The 19225-nt window shown below is 42.6% G+C and overlaps 1 protein-coding gene across 3 annotated transcripts in view; it reads right to left on the bottom strand.

Moving 5' to 3' along the window:
- Positions 1-19225, bottom strand: part of RBKS (ribokinase) — a 66230-nt gene that overhangs the window by 39704 nt on the left and 7301 nt on the right. For all 3 annotated transcript variants that reach the window (XM_079969320.1, XM_079969319.1, XM_079969321.1), the window contains exons 2-4: positions 11924-12056; positions 7611-7674; positions 2777-2839 (exon numbers count right to left, since the gene is read on the bottom strand). In XM_079969320.1, coding sequence (XP_079825446.1) covers positions 2777-2839; positions 7611-7674; positions 11924-12056 — 260 coding nt within the window. The remainder of the gene's footprint in view (positions 1-2776; positions 2840-7610; positions 7675-11923; positions 12057-19225) is intronic.

Genomic DNA, 19225 nt, shown 5'->3' with positions numbered 1-19225 from the left:
TGAGATTTAAGAGTCTCATGCTCTACCGAATGAGCTATCTAAAAGAGGATCGGACATGTTCATGGAGGACAAGGCTATCAATGGCTATGTTCTACCTCCACTGTCAGAGGCATTGTACCTCTGAATACCAATTGCTAGGAATTTCAGGAGGGCAGAGTGCTGTTGCACTCATGTCCAGTTTGCAGGCTTCCCAAAGGTGTCTGGTTGGCCATTGTGAGAACAAGATGCCAGACTAGAAGGGTCATTGGCCTGTTCCAGCAGGCTCATCTTACACTCTGCTTTTTAGAATTTCCCAGTGTCCCAGAACAATGCTACATCAGAGGTACTGTAGGAAAGCGAAGTGCTGAATGACCTCCCCAGGTCTTTAGCACAGTGCTTGGCCCTGCCAGGGTTTTGAGCCCCCTGAAGCTACCCAGGGAAGTCACGGACTTGTCCTGGCTTTTATATATATCGTATAGCAGCCTATTTTGGTGCTCTCAGCTAGACTGGCCAGTATCCTTTGAGGCTTCACAGTCATAACATGCTGACACGCCCGATCAGAGGCCATGCCGGGGAACAAAGGAGATGTCATTCTCACCCAGAAATACTGTGTTCCCCCAGCACTATCTCACTAGACAGGCACAAGAAAAGCACGTGAATATTGGAGGTGATCACGGAATAGCAAGATACTGAGAGCTTATTTCAGGACTGAACATAGGTTGGGAAGGTCGTCCAAAATGCCATGGAATGCCATGCAGAGAAGAAGCCCTTGCATGAGCGGAAGTGAATTTTGCCCTCCAGATCCCAGCCTAAGTCTACAAGTGCTGATCTTTGCTTGGTTTTTTGTGGAACTCGTGTATGGAGAAAACAAAGTTGTACCTTTGTCTTAAGCAATAGGTTCTGGGCAGGGTCAGCTTATCTGTACTAATTAACCTGATGTAGACATATCAGCTATTTAGCCCATCAAATCCTTGCTCAGAACAGAAATAGCTCCTAGAAAAGAGTGTTATGGAATTTGATCAAGGATAACAAGTCAGCCATCCATCCTTTCCTATTCCAGACTAGGGATGAATGTTCTCCTTTGGTTTGGTAAGAGCTAATCTGCACTTTTGGTGCTGGAGGAGACTCTTGAGAGTCCCATGGACTGCAAGAAGATCAAACCTATCCATTCTTAAGGAAATCAGCCCTGAGTGCTCACTGGAAGGACAGATTGTGAAGTTGAGGCTCCAATACTTTGGCCACCTCATGAGAAGACTCCCTGGAAAAGACCCTGATGTTGGGAAAGATGGAGGGCACAAGGAGAAGGGGACGACAGAGGACGAGATGGTTGGACAGTGTTCTCGAAGCTACAAACACGAGCCTGACCAAACTGCAGGAGGCGGTGGAAGAAAGGAGTGCCTGGCGTGCTCTGGTCCATGGGGTCACAAAGAGTCGGACACGACTAAACAACAACAACAATCTGCACTTTACAAGAGGACATCTCACACGTAAGAACAAGTCAAACAATGTGGAAAATTACACAAAGCATTTGGAGGGAGAGACAACACAAGGAAGGGGTCTGCAGAATACTACAGTTCTGTCAATGCTGTCAGAGCCTGCTCGACCCCAAGGCATCTGCCCCACCAAAAACTCATATGTGGGTCAGTAAAATGTCATAGCAAATAGCCGGAAGACCCCAAGTTGTCATAATACTCGCTCTTATTCCCAGGATAGCTATATTCAACAGCAACAAGGGAACATCTTGTATCTCAAAGGAATGGTGGGTGGAGATAAAAAGATGACAATAACAAGGAAGAATGGAATGGCAGTTTCTTATGGTGGAACAAAACAGTTCAAGGGCCCTGGTACTACCTGACACTGCCTTGCCACTTTCTCTCCCCACCCCCACTACCTGGATGGGGATAGGTAAAAGGTAAAGCAGCCTTGGATTATGGGGTTGCGGTGCTCATCTCGCTTTCAGGCAGGGGGAGATGGCGTTTGTCCACAGACAGATTTCCGGGTGTTGTGGCCAGCATGACTAAACAGCTTCTGGCACAACGGAACACTGTGACGGAAACCAGAGTCCGTGGAAATGCTATTTACCTTCCCGTCACAGCAGTACCTATTTATCTACTTGCACTGGTGTGCTTTCGAACAGCTAGATTGGCAAGAGCTGGGACAGATCAATGGGAGCTCACCCCATCACAAGGATTCGAACTGGCAACCTTCCAATCAGTAAGCCCAAGAGGCTCAGTGGTTTAGACAACAGCGCCACCCGTGTCCTGATCTGGATGGGATAGCCTGGCTTCCGTTGGCTCTGCTGTGTAACCTGGGATTGAACCTGGGACCTTCTGAGTGCAAAGCAGATGTCCTACCAATGAGATACAGCTCTTCTCCCTTCTGTTATAAATGACCTTTTCTTGAAAATATGAATGGTACAAAACCTATCTACGAAGGCTTGCGAGAAAAGGAAGAGCAGGATAATACTGCAGGTTTTATTGTTACCGAGCAAACTAATTCTGCTAAGCGAGGATAGTGTAAATGGGAAGAGTAATATTGTACTGACTAATGTAATGAACTGTAGAGCTGTCCTCCCTGGATGTTGTTGGGTTGGTTTTTCTTTTCTCTACCTCCGCTCCAACAGTTATTTATTGTCCACGCATGAGGAGAACTTTAGTTTTCAGTGAACGTTAAACCACAGTGCCACTTTAACTTTCAGAATCCTAGAAAAATGATTGATTCCCCAGCCCCTTCAAAACCCAGCAACTTCATTAGAACAACAGTTGGGAAAAAATTCAGAATATCCCTAGATACCCACCTTCCTTGTTGACAATGATCGAAGCCGCTCCAGTAGCAGCATCTTCTGTTTGGCCCACAAATTCTAGAATAAAATAAAATAAATAAGGCGTAATGTTTTAGCACAGTACTTATGGCAATTTAAAAAAAAGAAAGAAAAAAAGATGCCATTAAGAATAGTGAAAACTAGGATAAATCCACTGGTGTGTGTGTGTGTGTGTGTGTGTACAGTGGTATCTTGGGTTAAGAACGTAATTCGTTCTGGAGGTCCATTCTTAACTTGAAACTGTTCTTAACCTGAAGACCACTTTAGCTAATGGGGCCTCCTGCTGCCGCTGCACGATTTTTGTTCTCATCCTGAAGCAAAGTTCTTAACCCAAGGTACTATTTCTGGGTTAGCGGAGTCTGTAACCTGAAGCGTATGTAACCCGAGGTACCACTGTGTGTGTGTGTGTGTAGTGAACTGCAGCAATACCAAGGCGTGAGGAGAACCTCATACATGCTAAAAAAAAATCACAAGACAATAAAAACAAACTCAGATTAATTAACTGCAGTTAATTCTCTGTTTCAGCAAAAGCGGGCTTTTAATATAGACTTTACTGGAAGCTGCAGTGTACTGTTAATTCGCGTACACATGGCAGAATAAACATTTATGTGACTTCTGCACACGGTGATGTCCACAGTTATACATTTCCCCAGTCTTGAACATACTGTTCAAGCAACTTCATTGGGTCACTTAGAATTCTAATATTATGAAGATTTTCTTTTTCTTTATCCACTTTTTTTTTGCGTTTTATGTGCACAGTTTTACAAACTTCCTATGCCTCTGCTGGCCTGCTTTGCTGAGTAGAGGAAGAGGACTTTGGATAGAAATTATTAGTGCAGTGTTGATGTGAATACAGCCTCTGCATCTTTCCAAAGCAAATTCCCCTTTGGACCCCATAAACAACTAAGAAAGAGACCACACAGGTGGCTCTTTTTCCTTGTGTGTAGCATCCAACTCAATACTTAGAAATGCCACCTAGCTAGCTTTCAAATGCTGTTAATATTTCATTGTAACTATTATAATGGCTGTTGATTTAGTTCCAGATTAAAATCTCAACTAATGATGGATTCAGAGGACAGTTTGTGTCTCATTACTATAATTTATCCTTCCGTCTTTGGGGGAAGACTGTAGCTCAGGTACAGAGCAAGTACTTTGCACTTGCATCAAACCGTGGCATCTTAAAGTAGGACTCTGAAAAGTCCTTGTCTGAAATCTTGGAGAGCTGCTAACAATGTAGTAGACAATGCTGAACTATTATTATTATTATTATTATTATTATTATTATTATTATTATTATTTTCATTTATGAATCACCTCCCATAAATCATCTTGAAACAACTTACAATACAATATAAAACATTTATATTATCTGTTTTTTGCAGATAAAGTTGCTCAGATTCGGGAAGAGGTAGACTCCACTTTGGAAGCAGGGCCGGGGCAGGAGAGTGCTAGAGTCCTGTCTAGTCAAGTTGTGTGGGATCAATTCCATTCTGTTACCTCCGAGGATGTGGACAGGCTGCTTGGACGAGTGAAACCAACCACCTGTCTCCTGGATCCTTGCCCATCCTGGCTTATAAAAGCTAGCCAGGAAGGGCTGGGCGATGGGCTTCGGAGGGTGGTGAATGCTTCCCTCTGTGAGGGAGCCTTCCCAGACCCGCTAAAAGAGGCGGTTATTAAACTGCTTTTTTAAAAATCATCTTTAGACCCAGCCAATATGGCCAACTATCGCCCAGTCTCAAATCTTCCATTATTGGGCAAGGTGATTGAGCGAGTGTTTGCTGAACAACTCCAGGCATGCCTGGAAGAAGCGGACCATTTAGATCCCTTCCAGTCGGGATTCAGGCCTCATCATGGGACTGAAACTGCCTTGGTTGCACTGGTTGATGATCTCCGGCGGGCTAGGGACAAAGGTGAGAGCTGTTTCCTAGTTCTGCTGGATCTCTCAGCGGTTTTTGACACCATCGACCATAACATCCTTCTGGACCATCTAGAGTGGTTGGGAGCACTGTTATACAGTGGTTCTGCTCCTTCCTCCTGGGCCATGTTCAGAAAGTCGTGGGGGGGGATGAGTGTTCAGACCCCTGGGCTCTCACTTGTGGGGTGCCTCAGGGTTCTGTCCTCTCCCCCATGCTTTTCAACATCTACATGCAGCCGCTGGGAGAGATCACCAGGGGGTTTGGGCTGGGTGTTCATCAGTATGTGGATGATACCCAGCTCTACCTCTCTTTCAAATCAGAACCAGTGAAGGCGGTGAAGATTCTGTGTGAGTGTCTGGAGGTGGTTGGAGGATGGATGGCAGCTAACAGATTGAGGCTGAATCCTGAAGTACTGTTTTGGGGGGGACAGGAGGTGGGCAGGTGTGGAGGACTTCCTGGACCTGAATGGGGTAACTGTGCTCCTGAAGGACCAGGTGTGCAGCCTGGGAGTCATTTTGGACTCACAGCTGTCCATGGAGACACAGGTCAATTCTGTGTCCAGGGCAGCTGTTTATCAGCTCCATCTGGTATGCAGGCTGAGACCCTACATGCCCGCAGACTGCCTCACCAGAGTGGTGCATGCTCTAGTTATCTCTTGCTTCGACTACTGCAATGCGCTCTATGTGGGGCTACCTTGAAGGTGACCCGGAAACTACAACTAATCCAGAATGCAGCAGCTAGCCTGGTGACTGGGAGCGGCCACCGAGACCACATTAACACCAGTCTTGAAAGACCTACATTGGCTCCCAGTACGTTTCTGAGCACAATTCAAAGTGTTGGTGCTGACATTTAAAGCCCTAAACGGCCTCAGTCCAGTATACCTGAAGGAGCGTCTCCACCCCCATCGTTCTGCCCGGACACTGAGGTCCAGTACTGAGGGCCTTCTGGCGGTTCCCTTGCTGCGAGAAGCCAAGTTACAGGGAACCAGGCAGAGGGCCTTCTTGGTAGTGGCATCCCACGAGATGTCAAAGAGAACAACAACTACCAGACTTTTAGAAGATGTCTGAAGGCAGCCCTGTTTAGGGAAACTTTTAATGTTTCTATTGTATTTTAATATTCTGTTGAAAGTCGCCCAGAGTAGCTGGGGAAACCCAGCCAGATGGGCGGGGTATAAATAAACTATTATTATCATCATCATTATATTATTATTATTATTATTATTATTATTATTATTATTATTATTATTATTACAATTGCATATAAAGACAATTAAAACACTATTATTATTATTATTATTATTATTATTAGCCGCCCATCTGACTTGGTTGCCCCAGACACTCTGTGCAACTTACTGCAAAATAAAACAAACAAACACATTAAAACATCAAACATTAAAAACTTCCCTATACAGGGCTGCTTTCAGATGTCTTCTAAAAGTCAGATTGCTGTTTATTTCCTTGACATCTGATGGGAGGGCATTCCACAGGGTGAGCACAACTACACACATAAAATCAATTCAGATCCAGGACAGATACCAATTGGGATAAATCTTTTTCAAGGCTTGTTGAAAGAGGAACGCCTTTAGGAGGTGCTGAAAACCCATAGAGGTGACACCTATCCAATATGCAATGGGAGGGTTTATTCAAAGGGTAGGTGCTGCTGGCATCATTTGAAACTGATCTCCTTATAGGATGGCATCTGCAGGATGCCCTCTCCTGCAAAACAAAGTGATCTGTTGCGTTTGGCTGGGATGAGGCAGCTGAGTACATTAGAGGATGAGCTAGATGGGCCAATGGTCTCTGACTTGCTATAGAACAACTCACTGTGTTAATACAATTTATTTATTTAAAGCATGTTTTTCCCCATCCCTCAGCCAAACAAACAAACAAACAAACAAAAAAACAAACAAACAGGCTTTCAGGTCAATAAGAATTCCACTCTACAAAGAAAAAACACAAAAGCAGAAAGGAGCTTGGTCACTGTGGCACCTGTGCTGGGAACCTTACATTTAGGCAACTGTAATGGGCTTTGTGTGGGGCTTCCCTTAAGGCTCTTCTGGAAATGGCAGCTGGTGCAGAAGGCTGGTGCAGAAGACTGTTGAGAAAGCAGGAAAAGTGGGGGGGGGGGGGAGGAGAGGAGGAGAGTGGTGGGTGGCGCCCCTTACCAGGTACATGTCACAACTGGGCTATGGGACCTGTATTTGCTAACTATCAGTCGCCAAAACAGTTTGAAGGTGTTGTTTAGGGCTTTCTGTGCACGTAACAACTCTGGACCAGGTTATCTGAAAGCCAGACTTCCCCTGCATTGCCAGGGTCAGGGCATTAGGATGAACAAACGGAATCCATTTATCCACGTCACACTGTAACGATTTTCACTGGCGACCTAGTTGTTGAAGAACCACTCTGCTGAAAAAGGAGAGGTCCCATCTGTATTGGCATTTGGCCAGTTTTTTAAGACATACCTGTTTAAGCAGGCCTTCCCCTTGATCTCTTGACACGACTCTCCTGCTTCAATTACAGTGCTGTTTTATTGGGTATTTTAATTATGGATATTTATATTTTAATGCTTGTGTAATTGGTTTGCATACTTGTAAACTGCTTGGAAGCTTGCCCATTCATTTCTATGGGTCTAATCCAGTAGCCTCTGGCTGGCCTGTGCTCATCAGGATGGCTATAGGGCAGGATGTGGACATGGAAAAGTCAGGGGAGCTCTAGCTTGGCAGCGGCTCTGCAGGTGGGCATACACCTGCAGGCTGCCACTGCCAACCCAGAGCTTTCCTGACCTTGGTACTGTCTCATCAGCCTTGGGAGGATGCCACTGCTGCCCCCACCCTCATACCGCTGATGGTCTGTGATTTACTTGGGTGCAACATAGTTAGAATATGAAACGTTTACCTGTGGGAATCCCATGTTTCTTAAAATTTTCAAGATAATCATTGCCAAAGGAATCCTTCCCAACCTACACAGCAAAGGTGAAAAAAAACATTAGATCTCTTACATTTAGTTGATGTTATGCAACTTTATATTGCACATGTCATAGCATTGTATTCCAAATGCAAATATTCTATATCAACAAGGGGGGGGGGAGGTACACTCTCTTCTTGTGCATCTTGATTTACTGAGGCTGTAGTTTCAGCAAATTTTAACATTAAAGCATTCTGCACTCCTGTTTTGTAAGACCATTTCAAATACATGAGGTGGAATTTAACCAAGTTGTTCCGTGAGCATAACAAGGTCCATTCAAAGAAGTGGGGGACTTCCTCCACCCCTTAAATCCGCTCTGGAGGTTTGGGGGAAGCTCCAAAGAGGTTTAAGGGGTGCATGGGGTGGGAGGAGGGGGTGGAAACATCTCAGTGTGAGAATGAATCATGTCCCCATGCACATACCATATGTTGAATTCCCCCCAGAAAGTTTAATAGGCATATTATTTTGCTGTATCGCTGCAACTCATATTTAGGATTCTACGATGTCCCACTTGGGATTTCTTTCACCGTATAAAGTGATTGCAAAATAATGTAGTGTAAGGTCTCTCTGGGAGAAGAGTATTTTAAAAATGCAAAAATAGGATATCCATAAAACAAGCTCCACAAAACCAGATTTTTAAGCGAATGTTTAGCACCATGGGTTGAAAGTGATTTCAAAAGCATATAGCAAGACAAAGCATTTTAGAAGATGCTATTAAGATGCCATTAAAGAATATCACTGCTCCTAAGGGAGAACATAGACATCAGGGACACTTTGGTAAAGATGGACTATTGGGGTCACAGACCAGAGAGAAATTAGACAAATAAACATGTCAAGTGGTTCTTGAAACTGAGCAGGAACGATTTGTGGTTTCAGGATTCCCAGTCGGTCCTTGATTCCTATGTTAACATTTTACCAGAGCTGACATTAGCTATGCTTCCCTAGAGTGTTCTGTGTGGTTGAATGCATTAGGGTAGTGCAGAATGTAGCATAAAACCATCTAAGACTTTTTAAATTTTTCTTTTTGCTTCAAGCCACTGATTTCAGTCAGATTGGAATAAAAAAAAAATGGTACTAATTTCATAGAATTGTAGAGTTGGAAGGGATTGGATCCAAGGACAGGTCTTTGGGAAGAATATACCTTCTATTTGGGCGTCATTTCTTTCTTGTGCCCCTTCCTTCAAGCATTTGATAACAAAAGTAAGACTTTGAATGGGAAGGTAATTGGTTTTGCAATGATAGGGTGCCCTCCTGATTTTTGGACTGCCCCTTCCAGCAGCCTAGTATCCAATGTTCCAGCAGGATGTTGTTGGCTAAGATTGGCCTACAGAATCAAAATAATCTGTTAATCTGCAAATTAATTATATTGGGATGGGCAGGAGTATTTACAAGCATTTATTACTGCACTATGCCCTTTTAAAATGTGGGGTTTTGGGGCAGGGTTGTTGTTTTTATGTTGATTATGTATTTTGTGGTTGGTTTGGGGTTTTTTATTCTGTGAACCGCCCTGAGACCTCCGGGTATAGGGCGGTGTATAAATTCAATTAACAACAACAACAACTATCTGTTCTGCATAACTAAATTCTATGGTCAACTTTTTAAAGAAGTATCTTTCTTATTTTTATTGCATAGGAATCTCAACTTTGTTATCAAAAATTAAAAATCTAGTAAAATGAATTTGGGATGGGGGGATTAAATCATATCTTAGGATGTCATAATTCAGCTTCTAAATTCATTGTTGTCATAGACACACTCACACCGTTATGTAACAAAAACAGCAATGCTTTTTCAGAGGATTGTTCCCCACATCAGTCCTGCAAGCATCACAAATGCAGTTGGCAGTGACCTATGATTTGAAAGCTTTTTTACATTCCATACTTAGCATACCCAAGCCTTTGCTAACAAAGCACAACTGAGGTTCAGAGGCGACTTTCATTCTTAAAGTGCTGCAAAGGAACAAAACTGAAGCTCGGCCAGATAAAATGGAGATGCTGGGGGTGGATGGTCTGTTAAAGGTGGGTGTAGGGCCACAGTCCTTATGAGCACCGGTCAATTTGGCTTTGCTCCTTTAAGTTGATGTGTCTGTCTATGGCCAGGAGTTATTTTCACCAGTTGGGGGACCCCTTTCTGGAAGGGCTGAACCATTGTCTGGCCTGATTTGGCTATCTCTTGCCTTGACTAATGACATACATGGGCTTGCCCTTGAAGACATTTTTGGAAACATCAGCTGGTCCAGGATGCAGCAATACAGGGTTTGTTTGTTTTCACTAGTCCATTACAGCATTATTAGAAGTCCAAGGCGCAGGTTTCAGCCTTCAAAAGAGGAGAGGAGAGCTTGCATCCAATTGTTAAGACTACAGCTCTCATCACCCCTGATCACTGGACATGCTGTCTGGGACTGATGGTCAGGACTGATGGAAGTTGGGCTGAGTCCAATGACATTTGGAAAACAGGAATATAAGAACATAGGAAACTGTTTCATTCCGAGTCAGACCACAGGCTCATCTAGCTCAGTATTGTTGACACTAACTGATTTTATGTATTTGATACGATTTTACGTATTTGATATTTTATACGCCCTATACCCCTGAGACCTTTGGGTATAGGGCGGTATAGAAATTAAATAAATAATAAAATAAAAATAATAACTGGCAACAGCACTCCAGAAAGTCAGCCAGGGGGTCTCTCCCAGCCCTACCTGGCAATGCTAAGAAATGAACTTTGGACCTTCTGCATGCTATACCCACTGAGCTACAGCCTATCCCCATCTCAAATAGTCTCTACCTAGGATACCTTAAAGACTATCCACTCCTATATCTCCCTTGAGCAGAGCTATAAACGGTGCCACTAGCATCTCAAGTAAGAATACTGCTACTAGAAACAGTGTCAGGGACTGGAGGAATGGTGAAGACCGCCTACCCCTCCTGAACCTTCCAAAGAAGAGGAAGACAGCATAGATTTACAACAGTGGTTTGAGGAAAGTCACAGCTCAGAGGTAGAGGAAGGGCAGAGTTGGGTAATAATGGGAGAGGAGGAGGGGGAAACTGCCGGAGCAGCTGGTTGTCACATTATCACTAGAAAGCAATCCAGACCCCCTTTCTCCCAGAACCCAGTGAGAATTGAAAATAGGAGAGCAAAGGGCTCGTTGGCAAATGGCCCTAAGCAGCCACCGTACAGTGGGTGGTGCTGTTGATGACTGAAGAGAGAAGGGGGGTGGGGATTAGTCAGAGCAATGCCATTACTCTAAGAGGCAGCATTTCTAGGCCTCTCTCTGTGAATATTGAATAAAAAGACATTGGTAAGAACTCTCCCTGTTTTGTCTATTCCTGTTACAGATAGGTAGCCGTGTTGGTCTGCCATAGTCAAAACAAAATAAAAAAATTTCTTCCAGTAGCACCTTAAAGACCAACTAAGTTAGTTCTTGGTATGAGCTTTCGTGTGCATGCACACTTCTTCAGATACCAGTGTGCATGCACACTTCTTCAGATACTTCTTCAGGTATCTGAAGAAGTGTGCATGCACACGAAAGCTCATACCAAGAACTAACTTAGTTGGTCTTTAAGGTGCTACTGGAAGAATTTTTTTTATTTTGTTTTGTCTATTCCTGGCAGCCTACTGTGGAGGGTGGGTCGGATTCCCTGCAGCCTGACAAACAGAGCTTTTTGCAGTGGGGGTACCCATTATATCAAGTTCCCTCCTGAGGAAAATACAGTGGTGCCTCGCAAGACGAAATTAATCCGTTCCGCGAGTCTCTTCGTCTAGCGGTTTTTTCGTCTTGAGAAGCAAGCCCATTGACGGCTTAGCGGATTAGCGCTATTAGTGGCTTTTAGCGGCTTATCGGCTTAGCAGATAAGCAGATAAGCGGCTTAGAAAAGGGGGGGGGAGGGGAAAAAACCCGCAGGAACTCGCAAGACATTTTCGTCTTGCGAAGCAAGCCCTTAGGAAATTCGTTTTGCGAAGCACCTCCAAAACGGAAAACCCTTTCGTCTAGCGGGTTTTCCGTCTTGCGAGGCATTCGTCTTGAGGGGCACCACTGTATGCCCCACTTGCCCCACTGTTGTTTTTAAGGAAAGCAATAAAGACCATCCTTTCTAACCAGGCTTCTGAGGAGCTAGCTTAAGGTGCACTGCTAGAAAGCTGACTTGAACCCTCTGCTCTTAATTTGTTTTTCACTGCTGCTTTTTAAAAATACACTTACGACCATACGTATATTTGGAACAGGTGTGAACCCAGAAGACGCTTACCATGCATATCATGGAGGTTTTCGCCCCAAGTCGAGCAGCTTGGACACACTGGTTGGCACCTTTCCCTCCAAATCCAGAGAAAAACCTGTGACCGTGTATGGTTTCTCCAGCTTTTGGCAGGCGTGTGGTAAGGCTGGCAGTTAAAGAAAGAAATATAATATGGGGTTTGAGTGAATTAACAACTGAAATCATAAGAATTACAAACCTCATACCAATTGGGCATATACATAATGTAATAGAGGAATCAAAGCTATTGGGATACATCCAAAAGTACTTACAATAGTAATCCAGTACAGTGGTACCTCAGGTTACAGACGCTTCAGGTTACAGACTCTGCTAATCCAGATATAGTACCTCGGGTTAAGAACTTCGCTTCAGGATGAGAACAGAAATCGTGCTCTGGCGGCGCGGCAGCAGCGGGAGGCCCCATTAGCTAAAGTGGTGCTTCAGGTTAAGAACAGTTTCAGGTTAAGTACAGACCTCCGGAATGAATTAAGTACTTAACCTGAGGTAACACTGTATAGGTAAATGCAGTCTCTTTCATTATAAGCCTCTCCATTCAAATCTTCTCCACCACTATAACTAGTATGAAGAAAAACAGGCCTTAAAACAGATGCATTGAACTTTGTTGTTAACAGATATGTCACAGCAGAAGGTGGTACCATGAACCACAAGGTCCAAAATAAAGCTTTAAAGTTCCCGGGTCAACAACTTTGCATAGAGCTAGGGAAACTGGTGCTCCCCCACTGTTGCTGGATTACCATTTTCATCACCCCTGGTCATTGGGAGTCGGAAGCCAACATTTGGAGGGCCACAATTTCCCCATCCATGGCTTAATAGAAGAGGATGAGACAGTTACCTTTGCTGATAATGATAACATATGCTATAAAAAAATTAAAACCTAACTATTTTTTTTTACAAAAAATGCAATTGCACAATTATGCTAGGAATCTGATGAAAACCACTCAGCAAATTCTATGTAATTCTCTCTCTCTCTCTCTCTCTCTCACACACACACACACACACAGAGAGAGCAATCATCAGAAAGAACAATTCTTCCTCAAACACATTTCCACCTTGCATATTAAACATACTCCCAAACACTCATCTATACGCAGTTATGGAAGGTTCACTTTTACCGATACAGCTATTAATAAAATAGAAGTATTGTTAAAATGTAATGCTATTATCTTGTCACAGATTTCTGCAATGAGAAGCAATTATTAGATTTTGCTTTTCATCAGACTAGCTTAAAAGGCATTTCAGACCGCTGCTTTGAATTGACAATGATGAGTAATCTGTACGAGTAAGGAAGCATCAGAATTCTACACTTACTAACATTGCCACAAAACTGCATAATAGACCAAAAGCACACATACACAGAAACAGCTAACATTACAAACTAAACCCAAACAACTTTGTTAGGATGTTCACAATTGTTGCCTACAACATTTTCTACGGTAATTCATAAGTGACATAAACATTCAGACTGCCACCTTACGCAGACTTATCAAGGAATAATTCCCATTGTGCTCAGTGGGAATTATTTCTGATGTAAGCATGGTTAGAATTACATACACTGCAAGTGAAATGGATATGTGCACACCACTAAAATAGTCTACAGATGAGTTAACATAATTTCCATTCCATTGTATACAGCAAACTCTGTAATGTAATCAGAATTAAATTAAATCAACTCTTTCCCCAATTTTCTTCCCAGTTTAATTGTGCATATTGCCAATTAATATTGACCTTTGTTAATATAATAGCTATTTTGCACTACCTGTTCTCTTTCTGGCACCATATCACTGCTGATGGTGCTTTGAGACACAGCCTCTCTGAAGGATTCTTCTTGAGGGACTGATGGAATGATAGACAGGAATGCAGTCTGCCTACATCAGGGATCCCCCACTATATCAGGAATATAGCATAAAAGAAAAGAACACCCCCCAAACAACCAACTCCCCCTACAAAAGTCTTTTAAAAAAAGAGAAAGAAACTGACAGGTATCCGCAGGTATCAGGGTGTCTAAGGGTGCCATATTGGGGACTCCCAGTCTCTATGGTCACCTGGTGTGTGAGCTGCCATCCTTCAGTTTCAGAAATTTGACACGATATATGCTGCACCCAAGAACCTGACTTGATGAAGGGTAGGTGGCACAAAAATATCCCCCCCCCCTTATACTTCATGCAGATCCCGGAGCTGCTGACATTTGTAAAATTCAACATAAACAAGTTAAAACACATATCACACTCAGTTAATCCAACAGGGCTACTCTCACTATGCTCCAAAAACCTGAAGAAATAGGTAGGTCACCAGCTGCTACCTGGATGAATATAAAGAAGAGGACATCTGTATCTATTCTGGGCAGGAGTTCAAAAAACGAGGTGCTGCCACTGAGAAGACCCTGCTACTCACTCCAGCTCATACTCATGAGGGTACCACAAGCCAGGCCTCCCCATAGATCTCAAAACTCAGTAGGTTTTTACTGGGGAACTCCAAGCACTTTTTTAAATAAGTAACAGAAAAGGTCCTACATAAGTATTTTTTCAAACATTAACATAGAGATGGATTGAGACCATTTGTATTCAGTGGTCAGAATTTACTGCCTTGCCAAAGACTATCAGAAATCCCACAGTACGACTGAATTCATTCTCAACTATAGCCTCTCTTCATCGGTCCTTACTTATGTTACATCATGAGAGAATTGTGGATGCAAAGCAAAATCCCCTGGAAAAATCTGATATGACCGCCTTCCCCCATCCTATTTTTGTTTCATTCAGGAAAGTGGAGCAGTGACTCATTTATTTGTAGCACTGTTAACACATACAGGAATAAAAATTGATACAAAGCGTGAAACCCTACTACCTACGGCTGGGGAAGACCATTCAGATAAGGGGTCTGAGAGCAACTGCCATAGCTGCTGCTACCGCTACCACAGAGCAACATGTTAAATTGTGCGATTGTGCGCTGGGGCTGAGCTCAACAACCTGTCACTTTACACTGCAATTTTAAGCATGTCTGTTCAATAGGACTTCCTCCCCTGCACATATGTATAGAAAATATACAGAAGCATATTAAATAAAAGGAATCTAAAGAAAAATCTTCAATGGTGAGTGATCTGCTTATAAACCTTGGTGTACTGGGTTTGTCACACATCAAGAGTTTTGAGCAGAAGTCTTAAATGCATTGCTTTAAAGAAAATACTTAATAACCAAGGAAACGGGCAAAAGAACTGGCAAGGAGGCATGCTAAATGCCACATAGCAGAAGATGTTTACCCAGGACTTTGTTCCTGGCAACAAAAAATGTTATAAGGGTGTTGACAACACAGCACAATGTTCAGTTTGTGAATATCTTAAAATATGGTGAGATGGAGTGAAAACTTTGCAGGGCATCCAAAGCACGTCTCTCAACCTCCAAAGTCCAAGTAAGTTTGAAAAAAAAAACACCAAATAAGGGAGACAGGGAGGAAGTCAAATTTACTCATGGTACTGTAATTTGTAAAAAATTATCTCCTATCAAGAAGGTACAGTGGTACCTCGGGTTACATACGCTTCAGGTTACAGATGCTTCAGGTTACAGACTCTGCTAACCCAAAAATAGTACCTCAGGTTAAGAACTTTGCTTCAGGATGAGAACAGAAATTGTGCTCCAGCGGCGCAGCGGCAGCAGGAGGCCCCATTGGCTAAAGTGGTGCTTCAGGTTAAGAACAGTTTCAGGTTAAGAACAGACCTCTGGAACGAATTACGTACTTAACCCGAGGTAACACTGTATAATGCATTTGGATGAGTCCCTTGCCACTGGTTCCTCACAACTTTGGTTATGACAACCAGAGTGAGGGCTTGCTTGGGACAAATAGTAGCCAGGTTGCTAACAGAAGACACTGGCTCAACATATTGTCTATGAAGAATCTTATTTTTGCAAGTCTTGTTGATTCCGCCTTTGGACTGAGCTGTAAGAATGAACAGAGTCCATATAATACAAGACCTGGGACAAATTGGCTCCTGTGTGAGTCGAGTTTCACATTCCCATGGAGGATCTATGTAGGATGATCATGCAAGGAGATAGATCACTGGGAGAAATGTTCCTCTTCTGTCACTACCTAACTACAAAGGCTCAGGGTGGCTACATCTCAGCAATGTGGGCAACTGAGCACACTTGTAACAAGGCATGAGAAGACAGCCTCTCACAGCTTGTACATAAGAGATGAAAAGGGCAGGACAAGGATGCCAGCCATACTTTAGCTTTGACAACAGGATTTTTACAAGTCCCCTCCTTTCCCAGATTCCTTGGAAGCTGGTGCCACTTATATTATCCGTTCAGCGTTCAAGACTTACAAATTCAATTTATGTCCAGATAATGGGTGCTGATGGCAAAGAAGAAACTGCATCATCAGAATTCTAGCACCCAGAAGTGATTATTTTTTGCCCTCTTAACCCTCATCAGGATTAAATATTAGCCATGTCTGCAGCCACTGCCTGATTTCTGCAGTCTAGCACACAGCACTCATTTTTAGCACTAGACGGACAACTGATGCCAACGTGATGCCATGCACCACTTCTCATGCCACTTTCTACCAGTCGTGGGAAACCCTCTGCTCACAGTGTTACACCTGATCATCCTTAAAATTCTTAAACAGGTCTCATTCTTGTTCAAATCTATTAATCCTCTGCTTTTCTTGTCTAACCCTAAAATTCCATCTAATTTTACTTACAGTTGCAAATTCCCATAGTTTAGTGAACCACTCTTTTAGAGGAATTTCCTTTCCCCCAGTATTTTACACGCAGCATTCTAGCTGCTAATACCATATAAAAGATATCCTGCTAATATGAAATATGATTTCTTGAAATAAATGTTTTGCCTCTGGGAAGTCCACCAACAGTGGATAACATCCACTCTGTTCAACACTTCCAAGAGTTAGTGTTACCAGTATCACATATACCCTTTTAAAAGTGTTGAATATCACCTAGTCTATAACTTGAGTTTTTTTATTAATGATATTGATACAATTGATATTGTTCATATATTCCCCCATATCCTCTAGAACCCCTCTCCTATCATTGCTTCCCATTTTCAAGTGTAATCCTATTTTCTGTCTTCTCTCTTACTCAGTATAATTTGGTAAATTTCAAACAGCATATTTCTTGGTTTATCTCAAATTAATCCTTCAACAGTATTTAACTGTCTCAATTCCACTCTGTATCTGAACTCTCTCTTATTTGAAGATATTCAAATACTAGCGGCCTTATTATCACTCAAAATTTCCTTAACCCTGTTCAGGGGCCTGACCTGATTACTGTTAAAATTCCACTGGAATGATTCCATTTTTGTTAAACTGTTGCTAAAATAGCTGCATCCAGTGGAGATTTTAAGGAACAGAAACAGTTTTTAAATTTACCCTCCCCACACACTTTCCATAGTGCTACTAATCCCTTTTTCTATTTTTTATCTTAATTTTCTGTGCACACGAACACATTTGGTGCAATTCCAGCAGAACAGTTTTCCAAATTGTTTATACAGTATAGCCTTCTCCTATTTCATAACAACTTTTAACTGATCCATTTCATAGGCTGCTTCTGTAGCAGTAGACACACTAAGCTTTACTCAAAGGAGATTTACTGAAATGAATAGACCTAAGTTAGTCATATCCATTAATTTCAATGGGTCTACTCTGAGTATGATTAACATTGCCTATAACCCAAAATATATAATTTAAAGAAGGATATATCCATAGATGTCAGGAGGAAGCCTGTGCTATGATCAGATCTGTAGTCTATAAATTTGTTAATCCAGCATACCTGAATCTCAAATAACTTTGACTGGAATGGAACAAAGCCAGCTGACACAGTTTTGCAATCATACTATCTAATATCAAAAGGTTACCGTTCTCTGGCAAACATATTTCTTAAACGCACATGATGGAAAGGTTAAGGCCACAATCATATGCACACTAAGCTGGAAGTAAGCTCTACTGAATGCAGTGGGGCTAACTTTTAAGTTTCATAAGGGCTAAAGCTAGTTTTTCATTGCATGTTCATTCAAAAACAATGTCACATGACAGGCAAACTGAAATGCTCCCAACTGATGCATAGCAATAGAAATTTCTCTGGGAATTTCAGTGCACAAACTGTAGTCATCAGACTGCAATTTATATGTGTTCTTTCCACACAAGCACAGAAAACGCTTTTGAGTTGCTGATTTTATTTCATTTTAAACATAACTGTTTTCCTTCTAAGATCAAACAACGCCAATTCACTTATTCCATTACCCATGCTAAGGCCCCAAAGAATTAAGCAATGGTTTCCAAGCCCCATGTGGGCTATAATGCCATAGAGCTTGGTAAAGGCAAGCCTTATCTCACAATCCATAATTTTTAATTGCCAGTACTCAGAGGAATGCCTAAATCTTCCACTGATGGCATCACAGTCTACTGCCATGGAAATAGTTAGCACTACAAACAGCGACCTCACCTCTATGGAAAACAGAGAAGACTGTGTAAAGTGGAAATGACAGCTGGGATAAATCAGCCTTCAAATATAATAAACATTTAAAGTAGCCTGCTTAAACATACACACAGACGAACACACACCAACAGTTCATACTAGCCTAGGGATCACTGTAGGACACACAAGTTTCTGGAAATGTCCATGTGTCCTTACACACTCCTGTGCTGTTTCTATCTGCAGGATCTGCACCATCTGAGAATTTATTATTCATCCTCTCAGGGCTGGCCAACATCTCTAATCTCAGTCCTTGCTCCTCAGTTGTTACTATCCTGCATCCAGCTGATCTTTACTGGGATTGTGGTTCTGCACACCAAAGTTTAAGAAGGCTGCCAACAAACTGGAGCGTGTCCAGAGGAGCGTAACAAAGATGACAAGGGTCCTGGAGGGCAAGGCATATGAGGAAAGTTGTGGGGGACACACAGCAGAAGAGACCATTTAGAGGTGACACAGCAGCCATCTTCAAATGGATGATGGAGCAAATTTGTTTTCTGTTGCTCCACAGGGCAGTACATGAACCAATAGCCCCAAAATACAATAAAGGAGATTTTGATTAGACTTCAGGAAATATGTGTTCATGGTATGAGCTGCTTGAGGAAGAAATGGATTGCCTTGGAAGTTATAGACCAGGGGTCAGCAACCTTTTTCAGCCATGGGCCAGTCCACCATCTCTCAGACCATGTGGTGGGCCGGATTATTATTTTTTTTTTTGGGGGGGGGATGAATTCCTATGCTCCACAAATAACCCAGAGATGCATTTTAAATAAAAGCATACATTCTACCCATGTAAACACAGC

Source organism: Podarcis cretensis (assembly GCF_951804945.1).
Source record: "Podarcis cretensis genome assembly, chromosome: 3".
NCBI classification, from domain to species: Eukaryota; Metazoa; Chordata; class Lepidosauria; order Squamata; family Lacertidae; genus Podarcis; species Podarcis cretensis.
This window is presented reverse-complemented; position numbering and strand designations above follow the sequence as displayed.